Below are 21,880 nucleotides of genomic sequence, written 5' to 3'. Positions count from 1 at the left end.
AAAGACTTTTACTGTGAATATTATGACCAGTGTAATTCCTACAGTAGCTACATCCATGTGTACAGAAGCATTGAAGAGAACTGTGGTATTGTACAAGAACACTAAACTAAAAACATAAAAAGTTAATGTGAGCAGAGAAAGTTTACTGTTGTCCAGTCGGTTCAGAGTTCAATAGTTTCTGTTATCATCAATTTTTTAGGTTCCATATGACAGTTTCACAAACTTATTTGACAAGATTTAAACACAAAAAAACAGTGCTTTTCTTTAATGATCATTGAGGATTGGTTTCATGATATCCAAAGCAAGTCTAGCCATAGACCCTCAGTTTTCTCTAGGGTGTGTCTATGGTCTAGCTGATGATACTTTATCTGGTACCAACAGATGACCATGTTTGTTACTGAGTAATTAAAGTAATATTGTTGGTATGTTTTCTGACATGACAGTCCCTGTCATGTACATATTCAGTATACCTAACATCTACAACAATATGTTGACTTACAATAGAAAGAGTTTAGAATCAGCGCATGAAACAAAATACTTGCATTTAGACACAAAGGTTAAGAAAAGAATGACCTTAGAATGCAGGAAGGTGAGCTTAGGTCATGGATTAACTCAATAGTGTACTGAGAAAGAGAACAAAGACAGCTTTGTTTCTTTATGTCTGTGTAAAGCCATTTTATGAATTCTGTACTTGTCATCATGCCACAGTAAATATATTTGGCTTCTTGTCTATTTATAGACAGAGACAGTATTCAAGTTCATTTATAGTTCTGAATGAAATATGAAACCTTCATGACATAGTAGTTATCCTGCCATGGAAATAAACATTTATTTATTATCTATAAAACTTACGTTGATGGAACACACTGAAATATTGCAAGGATGGCAGACTGTGTCATTTCCAAGTCTGTGTGAGTGTGATTTGTCACATGAATGAATCAATTGAATAGTTATCTACGCAATTGTAACATTACTTTTCTGTCGTCATGTTGTTTATCTTCAGATTTACCTACATTTGAGATATTACTGCTGCCCAAATGAACAACGCTGGATTGTGCGAATATTGTTTATAGTTCCAATCTATGCCTTTGACTCATGGCTTAGCCTGTTATTCATTGGAAGAGACCACTACTATGTGTATTTCAACAGTATAAGAGACTGTTATGAAGGTATGTTCAACACTACATTATTTTTGTATTTCCAGATCAGGGTTATGTCTTCCGTTTTTGTACTTGAAACACTACAAATACCATATGACAAATCGCAAGATGTTTTGCATTTCATGTCAAAATGAATTAAAAAATATGTTCCACTTTTTCAATCACTACACATCAATGAAGAACCATATGATTTACAAAATTTGTAAAAAAGCACATAATTTGGTTCCCAAGGTTACTTGACATGGTTGATATTTGTGACGTGATCACATCCTGGTATGTATCACCATGCAAAGCTACTTGGCTTTACATTTAACTGATATCCTAGCATTGTATGATGTTTGCATAGTACTAGCAGAACAGCAATCTGATTTCATTTGCTACAGAAAAGTCAGAGGATTTCTTTAAAATTTACCATCCATCCACAAATACAGTGGCGCATTACTGAAATATGCCTGCTAACTAAAAAGCTACAACTGTAAATAAAAGAATATTTGCTTGATGTGTTACATCGGTGTTTATGTTTCTGGGTAAATAGACAAGCTAGTAGGCAATTGATCCAATTCTGTGTAAATGACAAACAGAAATGAAGTACAGGCCAGTTCAAGTGGGCAGTCTTGATAATTGACAGAGATCAATGTGTTTTCTTTGCAGCATTTGTAATCTACAACTTTTTGAGTCTGTGTTATGAGTACTTAGGCGGAGAGAGTGCAATAATGTCTGAAATCAGAGGACAGCCAATCAAGTAAGTACCTGTCTTTATTGATCAGTTCTGATAACAAAGCTGGAATTAAAAAAATATAGCCTGTAGGCAGTACTATATTCGTGCATTCACAGTAATTGAGATCGGCCTAACTTCACCAGCTATCACTTTTATGTACAGTTTCAAATAGGTTACATTTATTAAATTTAGTTGTCCCGTAATATGTTAAGTTCATTGTAATTATGTACATTGACATGTCAACAGTTCTAGTTTATTGGCGTAGGAATGGAATTTATTTTATTTACAAAGTCAAAGTTCGTATCATATGTAACTGAGAGCTGACATGCATATGACTGGCATTGACAAGTCCAATAAGTATGGTATTATGATAAGGACTAGCATGCAGTGAAAATTGAGGACAGTATCAGCTGTCTAGTGCCATAGGCAAAGTGTGAAGCTTTTCCATTTTCAACTCAAGGCTGTCTATCAATAGATTCTCCTACAGAGAATCTTATGCAAGGCTGACCTATCATTTATGTAAACATGATAAGAAAAGCTTTATATAATATGATCCTTTACCATGAAATGATTTGAAGGAATGTATCTATTATTACGCAGAGGTGATGAGGGAAATTGCTGAAAAGAAAATTGATCATTCCATGATAGTGAATAAAGAGTTATGAACAAATCAGTGTAAAATTGTCAATTGAATATATGACAACAACTCTGTCAGTCCTATTCATGTTCCAGTGTATACTGTGAGTGTTTGCAATCTTATAAAAATTATCCTGAAATCAATCAATCCTTTCATTAAAAAGAAGTTCTTTCTCCCATTCACTCTCTTCCTATGTAAATTTCCCATTCATTCCTTGACATAAATTTGATTTGCAATTGAATTTAAAAACAAGAATTTAAATGTGTATAATGTATGTACTATTGACATACAGGGATTACCCTGGCTCAAGAACGGCATGAGATAAAATCGCACATGAAAAAAAACAGTGGGAGAATTTCAAAGTCTGTGGGAACCGGACCTAACTTTCCCTGATTTTCTGCATATTGGTTAATTTGCATAACAATACACTCAGTGAGACAGTTTACGGACGACCTCAGTTTTCAGACTTTAATGACATGCTGTTCGTTATACGCCCTTCGCTCCGTTTTGATAGCGTTTTACAAGTCATGCTACTGCATAATATTATATAGGGCTCAGCCCATGGTGTCGCGCCAGGGGTTAAGATTGGCAATGTTATTTGCATTGATTCACGATAAAATGTAATTAATTGTTACTTCATAAACGTTTATATGACAACTATCCCCAGTTTCCCTCTTATGAAAGCAGTTCACGTACGTACACGACGTCAAACCCTGCAGCAGAGCAGGTATACTATAGATTTTCTGTAACGTGTAAAAATTTTGGACAAAAATTGGCAATTTTTACAATGATAACAGCCTATTGCGTTAAACAAGGGGCGTATCTTGCAATCATTATCATTGCAATGGTAACCGCACTGCCCACCTTCCACTTGCAAGCTGAAAACACGGTCCCTCGTGCTGAAAACTACAGCGTTCCGTCTAAAAACTGGCAATTTTGAATCTAATTATTGACACAGGGGGCGCTTTTCTAAAATTAAATCCCAGCATTCTTTGCGTATGCCCCCGTTCATATGCACGACAGTTTTCTCGCTTTATCTACATAAACGATATTTTGTATCGGCGACAAGGTGCATAATAACATTTATTGGAATAAAAGAGGTATATTTTATAAATGGCATGTTATATAATAGTAATTTGTTTCGTATTTGTTAATTTACGAGTACTAAAAAAAAAAACCATGGCGGCGCCCATGAAAGAAGGTACACTTCCGGTTACTCGCATAGTATAATATGAATAAGCGCATGCGTAGTCAGTAAGCCGCTGGCGCGACTATTAAGTCAGGTGACGCTGCCGTCCCGTTTTGGATTTTTTTGGGGGTAAAAGCTATTTCGGGCTACAAACTTGGTGAAGTTAGCCACACCGTACAATACGAGGTGTAGAACGCAACACACAGGGACAGCCCGTGTCCGATATCTAGAAGCGCTATACACGTTGAAATATAGTTGCATCGTCCATGGATTAAACGTAACTAATTATCACGAAATATTTCAACATAGTTTTCTAAACACATCGAAATTGAAAATCGGGGTTCGAAGTTTCAAAATATCAATATTTAGCCCCTTATCACATTCAAAATACGACGTCCGATTACTGCGATAGTAGTCCGATTACACGCGCTCAACATGGCAAAAATTTGGCAACTTTGACACCCCTAAATGCCACTTCTGTCGGTTGTTAACAGTTTGAGGATAAACACAATAAAGTTTCGAAGGGTATGGTAATAAGATTTCGTTGTGCTCGTCATTTATGAAACGGCTTTGGGCGAAATTCACTACCCTGTCCGAAAACTGTCATTCTGAGTGTAGTTGTAATTGGAAGCGGTCGAATCCATACTTTCCAGTGCGGGAGTAACGGAAGTACAGCAGTCCAGAATAGTGCATTTTCGTTTTTTCTTCGCACTACCACTCGTACTGGACTCGAATATTCCTTCGAAAGCGCCATTTTGAGCTACGACAACACACTGCACATCAGCAATGAACACTTGCTGTATCAACTCCAATGATTTGTCAATGAACGCAAAACTTCCTGTTGGCAACCAATCACAAACGCTGTTGAAACGGGTAACTCTGCAACAGCTTTTTTCTAGTGTAATTCTAGCGCTCTCTACGGCGACACAATGAGTGGTTCTGTACTGAAAACCGGCCAAATGTTACCGATGAATTTAGATCGCGTAAAGGTATCACGTACGCGCCATTTGAATTATCGGCGCGACTTTTTTGCCCAATTGATTTTTCTGAATGCGATTTTTCTGATTTTTGAGCGTAAATATCGCGTTATCGCGCCCCAAAGTGATCCCTGGACATATAATTATAAAACCAATGCATATTACCATACGGTGATACTCATATCACATACATACAGATTTTATACGGAATGTTAAACATTTCTGACCTGACATACACTTTAACCAAACAGTCTAACTTAATATGTGTATCACTTAGAGCAGACGAGGTCAATTGAATATATGACAGAAATTTTGTCAGTAGCATATTGTATGTATAAAGTCTTTGATAAATTGATCAAACTGCTTTGATAGTAGGAGTCCTATCAGTTTATTGGTTTGCCGATTCATCATGTTTCTATAAAAAGCACATGTCAATCATATTTGTTTCCTATTGGATATTGCTAATATTTAATTAACATGAAAATTAAATGTATCAACAGATATAACTAGTGGCTATTGACATATCATATCATATTATGTTATATTACGAAACTTGATTGAAAAAATTCAAAAATATGACATGTACCGGTATATCTGTTTGTTTCCTAGCTGATGTTGTTATTTTATTTTGTGAAGCCATAGCCATGAATTTAACATTGGCATTGCATACATGTACATCTTCATCATCAAGTCCATGCCTTCATACTTCAGATAATCAAATGGACAGCCGCCATACATGACATATCTGCCTCTCTAAAAGCATACTAGTTGTTACAATACAGTGTCATTGGTACTTTGATATTTTCTGGGTAACAAGTACTGTTTCCTTTCTCAAAGCTGACAAAAACTTGAAACCCCCAGTTATCTACATAGTCAATACACAGTCAGGGACTGTATATCATTAATTGTTTGATATTTCATTTCAAAACTGAATTAACCCTTTTCCTGCCGAGCGCCCCTGTCCGTTATCCTGCCAAGTCGGTCAAAACCGGCCCCCTTTTCCGTGTCTACAGAAGATAGGCTCTCCTGCACGCTTTCCTGCCAGGCATTTGGCGGGAAAATACCGCATTTTCGGGGTACGATTACCGACCATATACGTGTTAGACTTCAAAAATTTTTGCATGCCCGTATAGAGGGGCAACCGCTGATGAGGTTGTGTCCAGAAAATGACGAGGTCACGGGCGTTGTTTGCCCCGGGGGACGTGCACTTTTATGCCCTTTTCTAGCTTACTTTTGCGGAAGTAAAGCTCGTTCGCCGGCACGCACGGCCACACCGGGGAAACATCACCTCTCTCGTGGGTTAGTAGAAGACCCAGGGGTTAGTGCTATGGGTGCGGCAGCACCCTCAAACCTGTCCTGTTTCCCCTGGGTTGTGTCACTTGGCCACGTACTTTGAACGACTTGGAAGAGTCGCACAGTGCAGTCTGCTTTGACGTAGTGTCAACGACATAGCTTCGCCATTGAAGGAAAGCGTGTACGTAGTTTGGCCAGTTCAGTGCACACTTAGCTCGTTAGTGTTACCGTTTCCTAACAGGTTAGTTGTGCAGTTGTTACTAAGGTGCAGTTTTGTACCACCTTAGCTCTGGACAGTGCAACTGCTCTATGCACTAACCCAAACGACAGATGGTTGGTACAACGTCTACGTCGCACGAGCACAGCCTCCGTTGGGCTGTGCCCCTCCCACGTGATACAACGCACGTTCATCCATTACTATAGCGTCCTTACGGATCTGCCAAAAACGAAAGTGGGGGTAAAAACAAAACAAACGAAAATATGCGATCATAGATAGTATTTTATTCGGGAATAATTTACATTATGCCGAACAATAAATCTCAGAGTCTGTCTCGACGTCCGAGTGCATGGTCCGTGTTTCAAAAATTACAATCGGGGTGGCAGATCCGTGTTTCAAAAAGTATAATAGGGGGAATTGTACAAAATAATCAGTCTAAACAAAACAAACGAAAATATGCGATCCATAGATAGTATTTTATTCGGGAATAATTTACATTATGCCGAATAATAAATCTCAGAGTCTGTCTCGACGTCCGAGTGCATGGTCCGTGTTACAAAGATTACAATCGGGGGATTGTACAAAATAATCCGTGTTTCAATTACAATCAGCGGGATCGTAAAGCACAAACAAACGGCACAACCGTGCTCAAAATGTGATCATGGTCCGTGTTAAGAATACAGTCAAGCCACTGTTAGGCGAAGCTGTCCCCTGTCCGTTATTTACGTCGGGTTCTCTTGCTGATGGGTGTCGTCGGGGCTGTGTGAGTAGAGGTCTGCACGCCAACGCTCCTCTTACCTCGTAGCATCATGCAATGATGAAAAGCCGCAAAACACTCGCCCTCGTGAAGATGAACCCCGCACAGACTACATCCTTTGGACGTCTCAGACAGTCGTCCGCTCGCAGTGGTCTTACCCTCTCTGCTGCATACTTTACAGCATTTCTGCCGCCCCTCCAAACGGCTGACATCGGCTGATTTTGTGGATTTATGTACGAGGCAAGAGAAACGGTGGCCTCGACCTCTCTCACACTGGGCTGCGATCGCCCACAATAACCGCCAATGAGTTGTTTCCCGACACGCAGATGAAACATCTTATGGGTCAGCTTACTATCAGGGTGTACATGCTTGAAGCATATATATGCATTTACCAGGGCAACATCAATCAGGTAACATGCCAGATATGTCCACCATCTGTGGTTCTTGCGCCCAGTGTGAAAGTACTTGCGCTTCTGGTTGGCTCGGTCGACGCCTCCCATGTACCGGCGATAATTATACAGCGACAGAGGCACTTGTCGCTGCTCGTCTCCCTCCCCCACTGGCACGCACTCCAAGGGTGGATAGACCGTATTCAAGATCAGCACCTGAGCGTTACTATCCTGATAAGCAGTGATGTTAAGACGAGAGTCCGTTCTGGTCGTGGCTTTCATATCCCAACAGACAGAGGAAGGCGCTTCCTCTTACCCGGCGGAATTAATTGAGGGGGCATGGTGCAACGATTACGGCGGTTAAAACTCCCGACCATGTAGATCCTGGTCTCCATCAGCTCTCTAGCAGTAACGACCGTGCTAAACAGGCTATCACAGAATAGGCTGTGATTATATCCACAGAATGGCTGGACCAGCTCCATCGTAATTCTTTTCACCACACCTCGCTCCTGCCGTCTCCCATCAGTCCGATCCCGAAATTTCACACCTAGGTACGGTGCAAAGTTAGCGATGTATGCAGTGGTGGAGTCGCACAGCTGCCATATCTTGACACCGTCTCGATCAGGCTTATGCGGTAATCTCTGCTTAAATTTAGAACGGCCCTTAAATCGCACCATGCCCTCGTCGATGGAGATCTCTCTACCCATCTTATAATTATTTACGCACCTGTCAACTATGGGCTCCATCCATGGATTGATTTTATAAAGGGGATCCTCCTGACACCGACGTCGGCGGCATGCCTCATCAGGATCACGACGTGGATCGTTCTCTGGGTCTGCCAGATGAAAGTATCGCATAAGCTGCTGAAAGCGACTGCGGGTAGTCACAGTAGAAATACCCTGGTTTCTCAGAAAGGGATCGCTAGACCAATAATCCTCCACTGATGATTTACGGTCGATACCCATACAGACTAAGACGCCAATGAACGCCTGCACCTCTCGGTAGTCAGCGTTACGCCAGTATTTATCTATTTTCCTAGCGATATATCGCTGGTGGAATTTGGCGTATTTATTAGTCTCGTCCTTGGCCAATCTGATCAGTGTAGCTGGAATAAACTTAAAAAAGTAATCGAGCTCACGGGAGTGGCTGGCAAGGTGAAAGTCGGTCCTCTCTCATGGTCAAAATCGGTTTCCTCAAATATATTAGCATCGGTAGTTTCCGACATACGCCAGACAGGAGGGGTGTCGTCCTCCGCCAACACAGCAGCAACGTCATCATCGTCGTCAGAGCTTGCCTCACCTACATACTGCCTGTCATAAAAGTCATTGTCCTCTGCCGCATCCTCGTCAACCTCCGAGTCGGACTCAGCGGTGATATCACCGTCGTCTGGGCGTCTGGGCCTGAACTCGCCCGTAGCGGCATCAAGATCATATCTGGCTCAAAATCAGGTGGGCTATCCTGATAACGAACCCTCCGCACTATCTTTTTCGGCGGGGACATCGCAGCACACGAAACTATGGCAGGAGCGGGCTGGGCAGCCTCTGCTGATGACGAGGACTCAAGCTCTTTCGCACTGGGCACAGGAACCTCTCCTGACGCAGGATGAGGGCTCATGGTGCACGCAACAGGTGGTGTCTCTCCCGGAGCAGCCGGGGGAGAACCAATGGCATCAGCCGTCTCGTTACTCACTGTCTCACTAGCAGCAGCAGACGTAGTCTGTGCAGGTGAAGTATCTCCCACAAGAGCAGATGTAGTCTCTGCAGGTGAAGTAGTCTCTCCCGGAGCAGCCGGGTGAGAACCACTGGCAACCGGTGACCCGTCATCATCCTCATCGGCAGAACGATCAGTCTTACGTTTACGCTTACCACTGGGTTTTTCAGCCGGAGATAGCTTCGCCTTACGGGCGCGTTTCTTGCCCGACTTCTTAGAACGTTTACTAGGGACATCACAACGATCGCTACCACTACCGCCCGGAGACTCTGCATCTTGAGCTTCAGTCGTCTGCTCGCCTTCAGAAAACTTTGCGGTCCGTCAAGCTCATGTCTGGAACAGTGTCGACAGACTAGCAGGTCCCACCCTTTTAAAGCCACAGGGAAACAAAGCCCTGGACATGATTGGACGCAGGGGTGTTTATATATGCATCCACCTGTTATTATAATGGACCTACGGCAATCAGTCCACCAACCGGCGCTGACATTCCTACCCGTCATGTAAATTGCCTGTCCGCACCATTTGATATGCTAATAATACTCATTTGCGATGCAAATCCCTCGAGCACTTAGCATAACATAGTCAATGTCATTAGCATCTCAACTTGACATTCCGTCCAGCTGGGTACGTGGCATGCGCACCTGCCACCAAGGACGTTGGCCCAAGCCCATGTTTAGTACGGGTGGGAAACCCGTACCTTTAAACTCATGTCCCTTCTAAGTACGCCTGCGCAGGGCGTATTGTCATCCAAGTCGGTGACAAGCCAACCCGACAGATCGCCCATTAAGCAGTAATGGACTGGCCGTCTCGTTCTTGTACGGCAACGAACAGTGCTTCAGCGGCTTGTTTAGGTCATAACCGTCGCCTGCCGAGCGGCTTACCCAACTAAGGCGGTCAAAGATGAAGGATGCCAAAATTGTCAACAGCTGTCTCGGCCTCGTCCGTTGGGCAAACATGGCTCCTTCAAATAACGTGGCCAGCACGTCTACGTCATCAGCGGTGATGACAACCCGTCATTGACGCCCGAGTGCGTAAAACTCGGAATATACCGACAGGTACCTCTACCTGAGTCGGTCATACTACGGTATAAACCAAACACAGGTCTGCCAACTCCCGTTAGACTCGGCCGTTAGCCGAACTTCACAGGGACAACATAGGCGTAACAAGTCGGTGAACAACGGTTCACGCACCTAACCGCAGCCGCCAAGTCGGTGAACAATGGTATCAAATTTTGAGGCCATGTTCGTGAATGGCAAGGCTGAGGCGGTGTGTTTCGTTGCACGGCTTGAACGTCTAGAGCCAAGTGCAGCCGACAACGTCCGACATCTGACTGGGTAGTCTTTTCGAGAAGGTAACAAGTCGGTTAAAAGCGGTGGTTACCCTTCACAAATGTCGCTCAAGTCCGTTCGGATCAGTTCCATGTCAGGGACTAATCAAGCCGAGTCCGTCAAATCCGTCCGCACTTCCCGTCAATCAGGACTAAGTCCGTGATTTTCATCTCGCACCATTGGCAAAAAATTGCACCGCCAGCTGAGGCGGTCTTAGGCGGTTGCTTACAGTACGGTTTAGCGTTGCCGAGACGGTCAATTTCGGCCGCAATCTATGTAGTGCCTCAGAGCCAAGTTAGCCCAAACTCCGCTAGAATACGTCACCGTGCTAACCTGCCAAGTACGCTACTCGTCTCCCCCCAAAAAAACAGTGCCCACCGGGGTGGGGGACTGGCTGGGTAGCTTCCGCACCTTTCCCTGTCGTTGCACTCTCTGTGAACCCATTTCGAGAGCAAACGCCGTTCCTCGCCCAAAACCTGCCCTCGAACGACCCCTAGCGCGAGCAAGGGTTTGCTACACGTAGTTCCGTCGACTAGGCAGGAAAGGGGGTACCAAAAAGTAGCCCGATTTCCACCGCCTTGGCAGGATAACGGCCGTGGCTGCTCAGATTCTAGCTACACCGAATTTCAAGCGGATTTTCACCAACTTGGCAGGAAAAGGGTTAAGGTAGCGGTAAAGGCTAGAGTGTCAGTTATAAACTTCAATAAAACTATTAAAACATAAAAGTAGTCAACATTCTCTGTGGAATAAAAAAAACTAGACATTTGGGGTCATAGGCATTGCAGAGTTATAGAGCATTGAAACTTCTGAAAAACTGACCAAATAAGAGGAAGTTGGGGAGTCCTTAGTGTATTAACTATGGTAGAGGTCCCCTAGCTTTTAAAAATATGTTTGAAAAGGGAAAGTCATTTTTTACTGTTTTTTAGGAAAGTTTGACAAGGGAGTGCTTGCATTTAGAATGCGTGACTGCTATTATAAATGCATTTTTAGATTCTTTGAGTGTCAAAGAGGTGTCAAAAGTGAGATAACCAAAAAGACTGCTCTTTGACTTCAAAAGAGGGGTGCAAATATGGCTTGTTTTCAACAATTTTGACAGAATAAATGTTTGCCTACATAATTTTATACCAATTAAATCCAACCTTTGAAATGAGATATGGACATGGAATTTTTACAGCCTATTAACAAGGTTACAGATAAGATTTGTACGGCACAATTTTCCTGTATTTGAAGTACTTTTTGAAAAATCACATTTTGAAATTTGAAAGAATTTTTAATAATTTTTGATATGTAAACCCATGTAAAATCATAAAAACAGATTTTATTCACAAATCCTGCCGTACAAATCTTACAATTAATAGTGTCAACATATTTATAACTAATTTGGTAATATTAATTTATTATTAAATTCAAAGATGTAAAAAAATATGAAAAATTAAATTTTAATATTGATTGGTGTCATATTTCAAAATCATGGCTACAAATATACAATTTTATATTCTTTGGAGAAAGTATAAGTAAGGTAGTTATCCTGAAAATTTGAACTAAATATCTTGATTCTAACACTTGAAACTTGACATTAACTCTGAGAAAAGAATTGGTGCAAAAATAGCCTTTACCACTACCTTAAGAAATAGATTTCTCATCTCAGCATTTATGTGAACTATATTACACAACTGGTATGAGCTTGGCTATGAAAATACAATTTTGCAAGCATGATGGTAAGCTAAAGTAAACTTTAACACAATTCTCAGGGGTTTGTTTGTATTTAAATTATAAATCTTATAAGATTCCTCAGATAAGTGCTTATTGATACCATAAGAACGGTTGCTCCATTGCCCTTCAATTGTTCCCGCAATTGTTTCTATATTACAGCTTGAGGCAGATACCAGTAGAGCTTTTGGTGATACACAGGACAGGGCACTTAAAAAATGATAAAAATTTACCTATATTGACCAATCAAGTTTCACTTCAAATATTGTCAATCTCAACATTGATATTATTAAACTGTCTGTTTACAGATCAAGCTGGCTGTGGTGTACATGCTGCTTGAGTGGTAGGACATACTCCATTGGATTCCTACGGTTCTGCAAGCAGGCTACTCTACAATTCTGTATTGTTAAACCAGTCATGGCTTTACTGACTCTCATACTACAGGCATTTAACAAATATGCAGATGGAGATTGGAGGTGAGTTCACAATGCCATGGCAACAGTCTGACAATGTCACATACTTGCTAGTATTGTACTACATGTAAAAATTAAGATCTGCAGTATCTCTAGTCACCATTTATTTATTGTAGAGGGGTGCATAACATTTGTAAATAATCAGAAACTATGTTATTATTTTCAGAAGAATTTTAACAAAGAGATGACATCATTTACAATCACGGATACTTGCAATGATATTCATGTGATGCTATTGGCAAGCATTCACGTTAAAATAAATGGTTTATGAATAGAGTAAGAAGACATTCATCTGCCATCAAATATACCAGATGTGTAGAATTTAACACATGCACTAGTTTAGAAAAGATTCAGATACTCATTAAAGTTGCTTATTGTGTTCTTATTAATCTGTTTTTATTAGCTCACATTTGGTTTTACCAATGTGAGTTTATCGTATAGGCTGAAGTCGATGGCGTCTGTATGTATGTGTGTATGTATGTATGTATGTATGTATGTATGTATGTATGTACAGTATGTCCGTCAACATCAAAAACACGCAAACCGCTGCACGTTTCAGCTTGGTATTTGGTGTGTGGATGCATCCTGGGCTATAGATGGGATTTTGTTCAAATGAAGTCTGCATTGCCAAAATTATGCAAATGAGCTTACAAAATGTGAAAATGGTTAAGAATTAATAACTCAAGAACCGCTTTTTTGATTGCTTTGAAAATTTGTGTGCAAGTACCTTAGGTGAACCTTATACAGTTTTATGAATATTGTGAAGATATCCTTAATTTTGTATTTTTGCTGAATTTTTTGGTGATTTTTCTCATTTTCAGTAAAAATTCTTCTTCTCTGAAACCACCAGCCCAATCGCTCTCAAATTTGGGTTGTCTCTTTGCAAGGGTGTTACTCTTCTAATTTGTTGAAATTATGACAAAATTGGGAAAATTACTATTTTGTACAATTTTGTCATTTTTGGTCAAAAAATCTTAGACAGTATTTCCTTTTTAAAACCCCTGGACAGACAGCTTTCATATTTGGTACCCAGACATACAGAGATGACAATAGTTAGATATGTGGAAATTGTCCTGAAATATAAAAAATTGTATTTTTAAGACAATATTATCATTTTTGGTCAAGAAAACTTTGTCTCAACATTACTTGTTTGATAGCTTTGTAATTTGGTGTAAAGTCCCTTGTTTGATAGCTTTGTAATTTGGTGTAAAGTCCCTTGTTTGATAGCTTTGTAATTTGGTATAAAGTCCCGAAAGTGGTTATTAGATAAATTTTCTGCTCAAAGTGTTGGGAAACCCCAAAATTTGTATATTTTTGGTACTTTTCTCAGTTTGTGACCTTAAATGACCTACACCAACCCAGGATATGTTGTGAGACAATTTTGAAGGCTGTGAACATAATTTTGTCATATTTGGTACCAATTTGTAGGAAAATTTGATCCCGAAAGCAAAGCTGAGGTGATTTTTTTCATTTTGGACCAATTTTGCAACTTTTCTATGTAAGACATCAAGAACTGATGAGAAATTTGGATCCAGGATAATTCCAGATGTTGTAATCACTGCCCACAGTGGAAGGCATTTCACTATCTGTAACTAACTTAAGTGCTGTTTACATTAGAATGATAACACTCATGGCATTAATTAAAAATCTCCAAGGTTGTAAATGTACTTCCTGTCATTTGGTCTTATGTAATACCAAGGGGTGGAACATTTGATATTCAGGAGGGGGTAGGGCCTAGAAGATCGATGATACAGCATTACTTTTTTACCAGATCCCTTGTGCATTTTTTGCCCACTCCCACCTTTTCTTTTTATCAAGCCTTCTCTGTTTTTTGTTGTTGACATTTGCTTATTTAGGATCTGCTTCTCCCATTGCTATAGAAGTTGATTAGCATGTTCCTAAAGATGACCTCCAGTACCTAAGTCGGAGACCTTATTTGCTTTTGTCATTCTTGTTTTTCCTGGTTTAAATATTTCTCGAATGGACCAATTCAAACCGAATGTGAGCACATAGTGTCCTTGACGGTATTTTTGTTAATAGTTGTTAATACAGATATACTTATCCCTATGTTTATATTTTCACAGTGTGAGCAGTGGATACCTCTATATTACCATAATCTATAATATCTCTGTCAGCACTGCACTCTATGCTCTGTTCCTGTTTTACCAAGCCACAAAAGAGTTACTGGCTCCATTTGACCCTGTACTCAAATTTTGTGTGGTCAAATCCGTCATTTTCCTCTCCTTTTGGCAAGGTAAGATCAGGACTTCTTAGACCTCAGAACTATTCTAAATTTACAAAATTATCGTTTAATAGAGCAAGTTTCCTTCATTTTTACTGTTCGAATATTTAATCAAGCATTTTGAAAACCCATGTTATATACTTGTTACATGTAATGTAGTAGCATTACTGTTTATAACAAGATATGGTGATTAAACCATAAACGTACAAATTGGATATTTATGCTTTAAACTTTCTACACCAACATATTGATGTTAATCACAATTTGTGATGTAATAGTAATGTGGTTGAAAGTTTCATACTTTATTCATTGCTATTACAGAGCTGAATAAAGACACAAGGTTATTTATTTCAAAAAAGTTTATCTATTGATGTATATACATGTACTTCATCTTTCATGGACTTGGAACAAATAACTGTGCTTGCAAGTACAGTCCAAATAATCTGCAGAGAATACTTTTTTAACATTCACCGTTAAGACAGTCAACATTATTTACCATATGTAATGTATGATTGGTAATAGGTGTGTTGCTGGCTGTCTTGGAAGTGGCTGGAGTCATTGCACCTGTGTTTACCAGTGAGCAAGAGATCCGTATAGAAGCTGGTACAGTGTCTGCTGGTTGGCAGAATTTCCTCATCTGTATTGAGATGTTCTTTGCAGCTGTAGCCCTGCGTTTTGCTTTCCCACACACAGTCTACCAGCAAGGGGATTATTCTCAGGGAAGAGGTGGATCTTCTATGCAGGTTAGCTCACTCATTAATTTACTTCTGCAATATGCAACACATCATTTGAATGAGTGTTTTCTACTCCATCATCATTCTTGTCAACAGAATAAGTTGAAGCTATGGACTGAACATTACAATGGCATTGCTATATTTACAGTGGCCAATTTTTATTTCAAAGACCACAATCCTTTTCTCAAATTCGTTCTCAGTTTAGAAGGAAGAAACTTGAAAAGTTGTGTAAATATTACCGGATATCCTGCTCATGGTAATGATGTAATTTGAATGTTTCTTCTAAACTGCAGCTATCATGACCAATTGTATCTAACATGGACTTTGTTCAGATGAACACTGTCCATACTCACCAAGGGTTTTGATTTGTGTTATATTTTACAGAGTATATCCAGCAGTCTGAAGGAAACCATGAACCCCAAGGACTTTGTCAATGATGCAATCCACAATTTCTCTCCTGCCTATCAACAGTACACACAGCAAAGCCAAGGGAGTATCAATGATGACATCATGGATACACCAAAGACACCAGAGGCTCCTGTGAGCAAAAAAATCAAAAGCCTTGGCAAAGGATTGAAGACAAATAAAGCCAACAACATGGAGAAAACCACCTTGCTGAGTTCTGATGAAGAGTTTTGAACCACCCCTATGTTGTACAGAAACAGTGGTATGACCCATGGTGAATGAATATATGGACTAATCTACTTTGCTGTCAAAGGAAATATCTCATGGAGGTGTCACATGTTCTATTATATGTTGTAATAGTAGACAGTCAATGAGAACATGAAATGTAGACGTAGAGATGTCTATCATTTGTACATAGCGTGTTTGTGATTGACAAGTATGTACAAATATGGAATAACCTGTACCCTTGGTGAATCCACAACTCCCCTATGGAAAACAGAAATACAGAAATATAATATCAACAATGACTGATTTCTGAACTCTTCTGTTCTGAATAGTATTTCGGAAGCTGACATGTTCATGGCAAAATTTTTAATCCATGTTGTGGTATTGAGTGTTGACAGTGATTTTCCATGAAATCTTATTAGGTATTATGTTTTATTGAACTCTATGAAGGTTAGAGATAAACAGATGACTGTACCGATGTGAGTAGATTTCATATTCCAATTTGATGTGTGATGTGAGCACAGTTAGAACTAAACAAGATTTGTTCAGCTGTCTTGTTCAAGAAAAGAAAAAAACAAAGATGTACCACTGCAATGTATCTATGAATAATGGTAACTTCGTTAGTAGGTTTCTGCCATTGTATATTCTAAAAGTTGATACCACAACATGTAACATCTCTTGAAGACGATAAATATTAACATCGGCAAAGAAATTCATTGTACCTTGATTTTAGTTGTTTAACATAGTTGTTGCTTGTATGAAAAGTACAGTATTGCCGAATGTGAAGAGAAGGCCTGTTCCTTCTTTATATTAAAGTTTGTGAATTTACTTCTATGGACATTGTTTTTATGTTTTATAATGGTTAATTTTACTCCGTCTAAATGTGCCCAAGGTGTTTTAATATGTTGTCGTTATATTTTTGACTGCTGTGTTGTTCTTGCAAGCCAGCTTACAGAAATATAGGAAAAGCACCAAGGATGACAAACCTTCCAAGCTCTATGTCATATGTGAAACAATGCAGATAGTTTAGTAGACAATGTCAATTTTGTTATCTCATAGAAAATCACTATTATTATAACATTCCAGAAAGAATGCATGTATCCTGTGAGTACATTCAAGAACATGACATTTGTTTAGAAATGTGATATGATTCACAACAAAGATCATCGTTGTTGATTCATGTCATGACTCTATTGTATTGCTGATAAATAGCAAAAATACTTTCTAATGTTTGAACTGACTTAGTCACCAGAAAGTTACAATAACACGTAATTTCAACAAGCTAACTTGGAGTTAGATTTACCCAAAAAAGTTCTGAAAGTCACAAAGTCGTTTGTTGTGTGTAGTTAATTTTTGCTCAATTTGGAACTTGTTTAGAACATCCTAAAACTACCATGGAATGGATTAGAACATCCTAAAACTACCATGGAATGGATTAGGTGGCCTAAAAAATACCATGAATGGATCAGAACATCCTAAAACTACCATGGAATGGATTAGGTGGCCTAAAAATACCATGAATGGATCAGAACATCCTAAAACTACCATGGAATGGATCATAGGTACTAGTATTCAGATTGGACAAATCTCATCATCATGACTTTAGCAACTTTGCTATAGTTGCATGATTGCCAGTACAGGACAAATCTCAGCCAATCCATAATCAGAAATTAAGCCAGCAGATTTATGCAAGTTAGCCTCTATGCACCTTAATCATTGCTAAAGAAAATGTTGCAGCTGTTGACTTGAATTGAATTGTTTTCTGGGATCAGTTTAAAAAAAAACCATTGCTACAATTCAGCACTGACACTATATGTCACAGCCAAAACAAATAAAAAGCATCTGTGTTTTGAATTAGCTCTTCTCTGTGTTTCATTCAAAATACAAATTTTAAATAAATTCATATGAACAAATTCTGCCATTTCTGGGTGTTTGGTTGACTTGTTAGCATAAATTATCAGTTGCAAAAGGCAAACTTTGTCAAAATAGTCAAGTAGCCATTTCCTCCCATTAAACAGGGTCAGAGTAAGATAGTCTAAAGAATAAAAATTCTTTCCAATTACATTCCCAGGCATGAACACATGGTGTAATTTTAGTGAAAGTAAATGTTGCAAAGTAAAAAAAACCACATAATGTGATTTGTTTGATAACCTATCTGTCCATATACCATTCATATAGGTCATATTTTGTGAATTTTGCCATTAATTTCTGATATTCTATGTCAACACTGTAAAATAGCCATCAGTACTATCATGTCATAAACTAGAAAGCTTTATAGTCACAACTGATTGTCTTTTTCAAAACACTCGTTGTCATCTTGTCCTGAACCCTACCATCATTCTACTTTGGTCATTACTACGTTCTATAGTAGTGGGTCTATGTACCATTAGAGCAAAGTCAGGTGTAAAGTTTCAAATATAGTTTTCATGAGCTGTACTTCTGAGATACAGTCTATTTCACCATGGTCAAGTACTGCAGACAAAGCAGTCTATCTGTGACCCGTCTAATCTGAGAAGATCTCTACAGTATGCAGATACATAATTTTCAAGTATCCCAGTTTATCTTGGCCTGTTAGAGACTTTCAAATCTTATAACATGCCAAAAGCAGAAGACGGTTTGTGAATTGTGACTGTATGAGCTGCAACTTTGACACTTCAGTGTTGGTAATTTGTAATCATTGGTCATAGAACTTCTGTTCTTATGATGCATTGCTTGTGATGTTCAAACATCACACAGTAAAGTGGTGGAATGGTTTTACCTAGCAGAGAGTAAAACTCATCTTTTGTTAGCTATTTAGTCGTAAATACATTTACTCAAGTGATTAGCCATTCTCAGATTTAATCTTTACCTGTATTGTTGTAAATATATATCAATGAATTCTCATTTCTAATGTCTTCTCATCATTTGTAGATTTAACTGTATCATGTAGAGAAAGCTTCAATAAATATTGCTGTAAGTGCTTGTAAATAGAGCCTTTCTCTCAGATTGCATATTTTCGTGTTACCTTTATTTTGTATCTCAAAAGTTGAAATACACAGACATCTGCTGTTATTGTCACTTTCAATATACTGTACATTTGCATGTTAGGTGATCGAACTGTGCCAGTAGTGAGCTGAAGAAATCACAAATACTCCTGTATTTACACCACAATGCACTCCACAGCTATTCCAGTATCTATAATGAAAACCTAAGACGGGGAGCAAGTGTTCATGCTTTCGAAAATCCAACTGTATTTTATGAGCATGTACATAATAGTATCCTGCATGTGCTTGTTCTATTTGAAAAAAAGACTCTGTAGATACTGAAACCACACACAATTTTGTACTTGCTTGGAAAGGCACTAAAATCAATACCAGATGACACTACCAAAGATTTCTAACTTTGAAAGGCTAAGTTCTAATGGCTTTGAGTCAATCAGTTATTACATGTAACAACACCACCATTTTCCATGGCTGAGGAATTAGTCTTTAAGGAACAAATTATCTTTAAAACCCATCAATACAACAGACATGTCCATACACATTTTTGTCACTTTGTTTAGGTTCTGTAATGAGTTGATGTGTTGTCTCTGCTCTGTCTGTGTGATTTAACTGAATTCTGTGACTTGTCGGAATTCCCCACCAAATCCTGTACGCATTGTGTAAACTGACAATCTTTTCAAGTACATACGTATTTCATTAGCTGGTCACTGTGAACCCAACATCAGAACACTATAAATCCCTTAATAAAACCAATACTGTTTTCAGTAATTGTTTAGCTTTTGTGATTTCTTGTTTTCTGAAGTACACTCAATTATTTGGTGTTTAATTCTGTGCTATCAGAGTCTGATATCAAAGCATATAACACAGTTTTACTGGTGATAGAATGATACAAATGCCAAGAATTATTTGCAAACATTCTAGTACACTTAATGGTATTTGAATGTCCCAAGAAAAATGTAATCTACTTGGCTTGGTAATTCAAGTTGTAAATTATAATCAATTTGTTATTTTCATTTGATGTATTTACATATGTGTAACAAGTAATGAATGTTTTAGGGCCAGCAGATAATAAAAGAGATGCAATCAAACTTCTGATTTCTTGACTACATTTACTTTCATCAGAATGCAAGAATTTACTCTGGGGTCTCCAATCCATTCATAAAGAGTCATCCTGTGTATGATTGTGAATGTTTCAAAAACATGTGAGCTAGCTCTCTTGAAGAAAGACTTTCAAATTGTTTTATCATGGCGGGTACATAAAGGAAAGTAAAATGATTTTCATCATAAAATTCAGTCACAGAATGAACCTATGTCAATGATGTGATCAAAGAGTTGAAATCAGAATGTTATGTTCAGTTGATGTGGGAGTGTGAGAATTGAACCTGACCCTTACACAGCCTACAGCTAGTTTACTTTTCAATTAGATTCATCTTTATCTTCTCCTGATAGTTAAAGTGCAATGGAAGTGTCAGATTGTATGAAATCTTCTTTCCAAATATCAAATGACATCCATCTAGCATTGATATTAGGCATTTGGTGTATGGCACAGATTAAATACAGGTGCATATCTTTATAATGAAAGAAATCTTTATAATGAATATTGATTCCACTTTGCAACAGCAAATTTAAATGTCTGGCAAGTCCTGAAAACCCAATCATTTCATTTTACCAAATTTGTAATCAACCTCGTAATCAACCTTGTAGGAGATTCATTCAGCTATTCATATTGATGAAAAGAAAGGAAGGATTTGAGATGATGTTCATCTGGCCCTAAAAAGGAGAGGATCTTACTTGGTCTTCAAGTATGACGGGGTCATTTCCGTAATGTGACCTTTCTCAATTTCCACTGCAGCATGGACATCCCCTACTTTAACGGACTCTATTTCTGAATGTCAGCAGCACAACACGCAAAAAAAAACTCTCACACTCAGATCTTTGACATCTTATGGTATCACCTGTTACTCTTCAAGATTTCCTCACAGTCACCAGTAAAGAAACATTCCTAGATGTTTCATTTATTTCAGTGTGCTACGGGCACAGAATTGTTGACAGAAAGTGCATCATAGAAAGACCCATTTTATGTGTTATCGTTCAAATTCACACAACATGAATGAGTAATGTTGATTGTTTCAAATCTATTAACTTTGACAAGAATTGCAAGATTGTACAGCTCATATGAAGAGAATACATGAAAATCACAGCAAGACAGATATTGTGAAAATCACAGCAAGACAGATATTGTGTTGACAATTCTTCAGAAGACTATAGTTCCAAAAAACATTGCTACTATTTTGTTCAGGCTGGAAATGTCAGGGACATCATTCTGGGGTGAGGTAATGAAGCTTTAATTGAGAATGGGACATTCCAATGAGACAACTATTTACGTTTGTCATGCCTTACCAAGCCTACTTTTCATGAAAGACTTACCATGACAATGGTAAGTTTTCTTTCTCAGTGTGCCTTCAAGGGACTTTCATGCAGATCACCTCATTAGTTTCTGTGTTTGTTCATGTCTTAATAAAATCATGACAACATCACTGTTCGCTCCCATATAGTTATCAAAACAAGTGTATGAAACATAGACATACATATACAGACAGACTGACATACACAGACTGGCACAGAGTGATGACATTGACCCAAGTGTGCCTTGGCCCATGGAGCGTGATAAAGATATAACAAACAGCTGAATGTAATGATAAAATAGTTAAGTATAGGCCTATACAGGCACTGAG

The 21,880-nt window shown here is 38.8% G+C and overlaps 1 protein-coding gene across 3 annotated transcripts in view; it reads left to right on the top strand.

Moving 5' to 3' along the window:
• The window catches only part of LOC139152138 (transmembrane protein 184B-like), a 30,004-nt gene extending 9,771 nt beyond the window's left edge, over positions 1 to 20,233 (top strand). Inside the window, exons 2-8 of one of the 3 annotated variants that reach the window (XR_011556567.1) lie at positions 1,004 to 1,169; positions 1,812 to 1,902; positions 12,394 to 12,561; positions 14,643 to 14,812; positions 15,323 to 15,543; positions 15,919 to 17,603; positions 17,665 to 20,233. Coding sequence is in view for 1 of the 3 variants with exons in the window: in XM_070725233.1 (XP_070581334.1) it covers positions 1,004 to 1,169; positions 1,812 to 1,902; positions 12,394 to 12,561; positions 14,643 to 14,812; positions 15,323 to 15,543; positions 15,919 to 16,173 (1,071 nt within the window). In the remaining 2 variants the exon portion in view is untranslated. Of the gene's footprint in view, positions 1 to 1,003; positions 1,170 to 1,811; positions 1,903 to 12,393; positions 12,562 to 14,642; positions 14,813 to 15,322; positions 15,544 to 15,891 lie in introns of all 3 variants that reach the window. The other 2 variants (XR_011556566.1, XM_070725233.1) reach the window with 2 other exon arrangements.
• Positions 20,234 to 21,880: the final 1,647 nt, after the last annotated feature.

This window comes from Ptychodera flava, chromosome 15, assembly GCF_041260155.1.
Source record: "Ptychodera flava strain L36383 chromosome 15, AS_Pfla_20210202, whole genome shotgun sequence".
In the NCBI taxonomy this organism is placed as follows: Eukaryota; Metazoa; Hemichordata; class Enteropneusta; family Ptychoderidae; genus Ptychodera; species Ptychodera flava.
The sequence above is the reverse complement of the archived record's forward strand: the minus strand, read 5'-3'. Positions and strand labels throughout refer to the sequence as shown.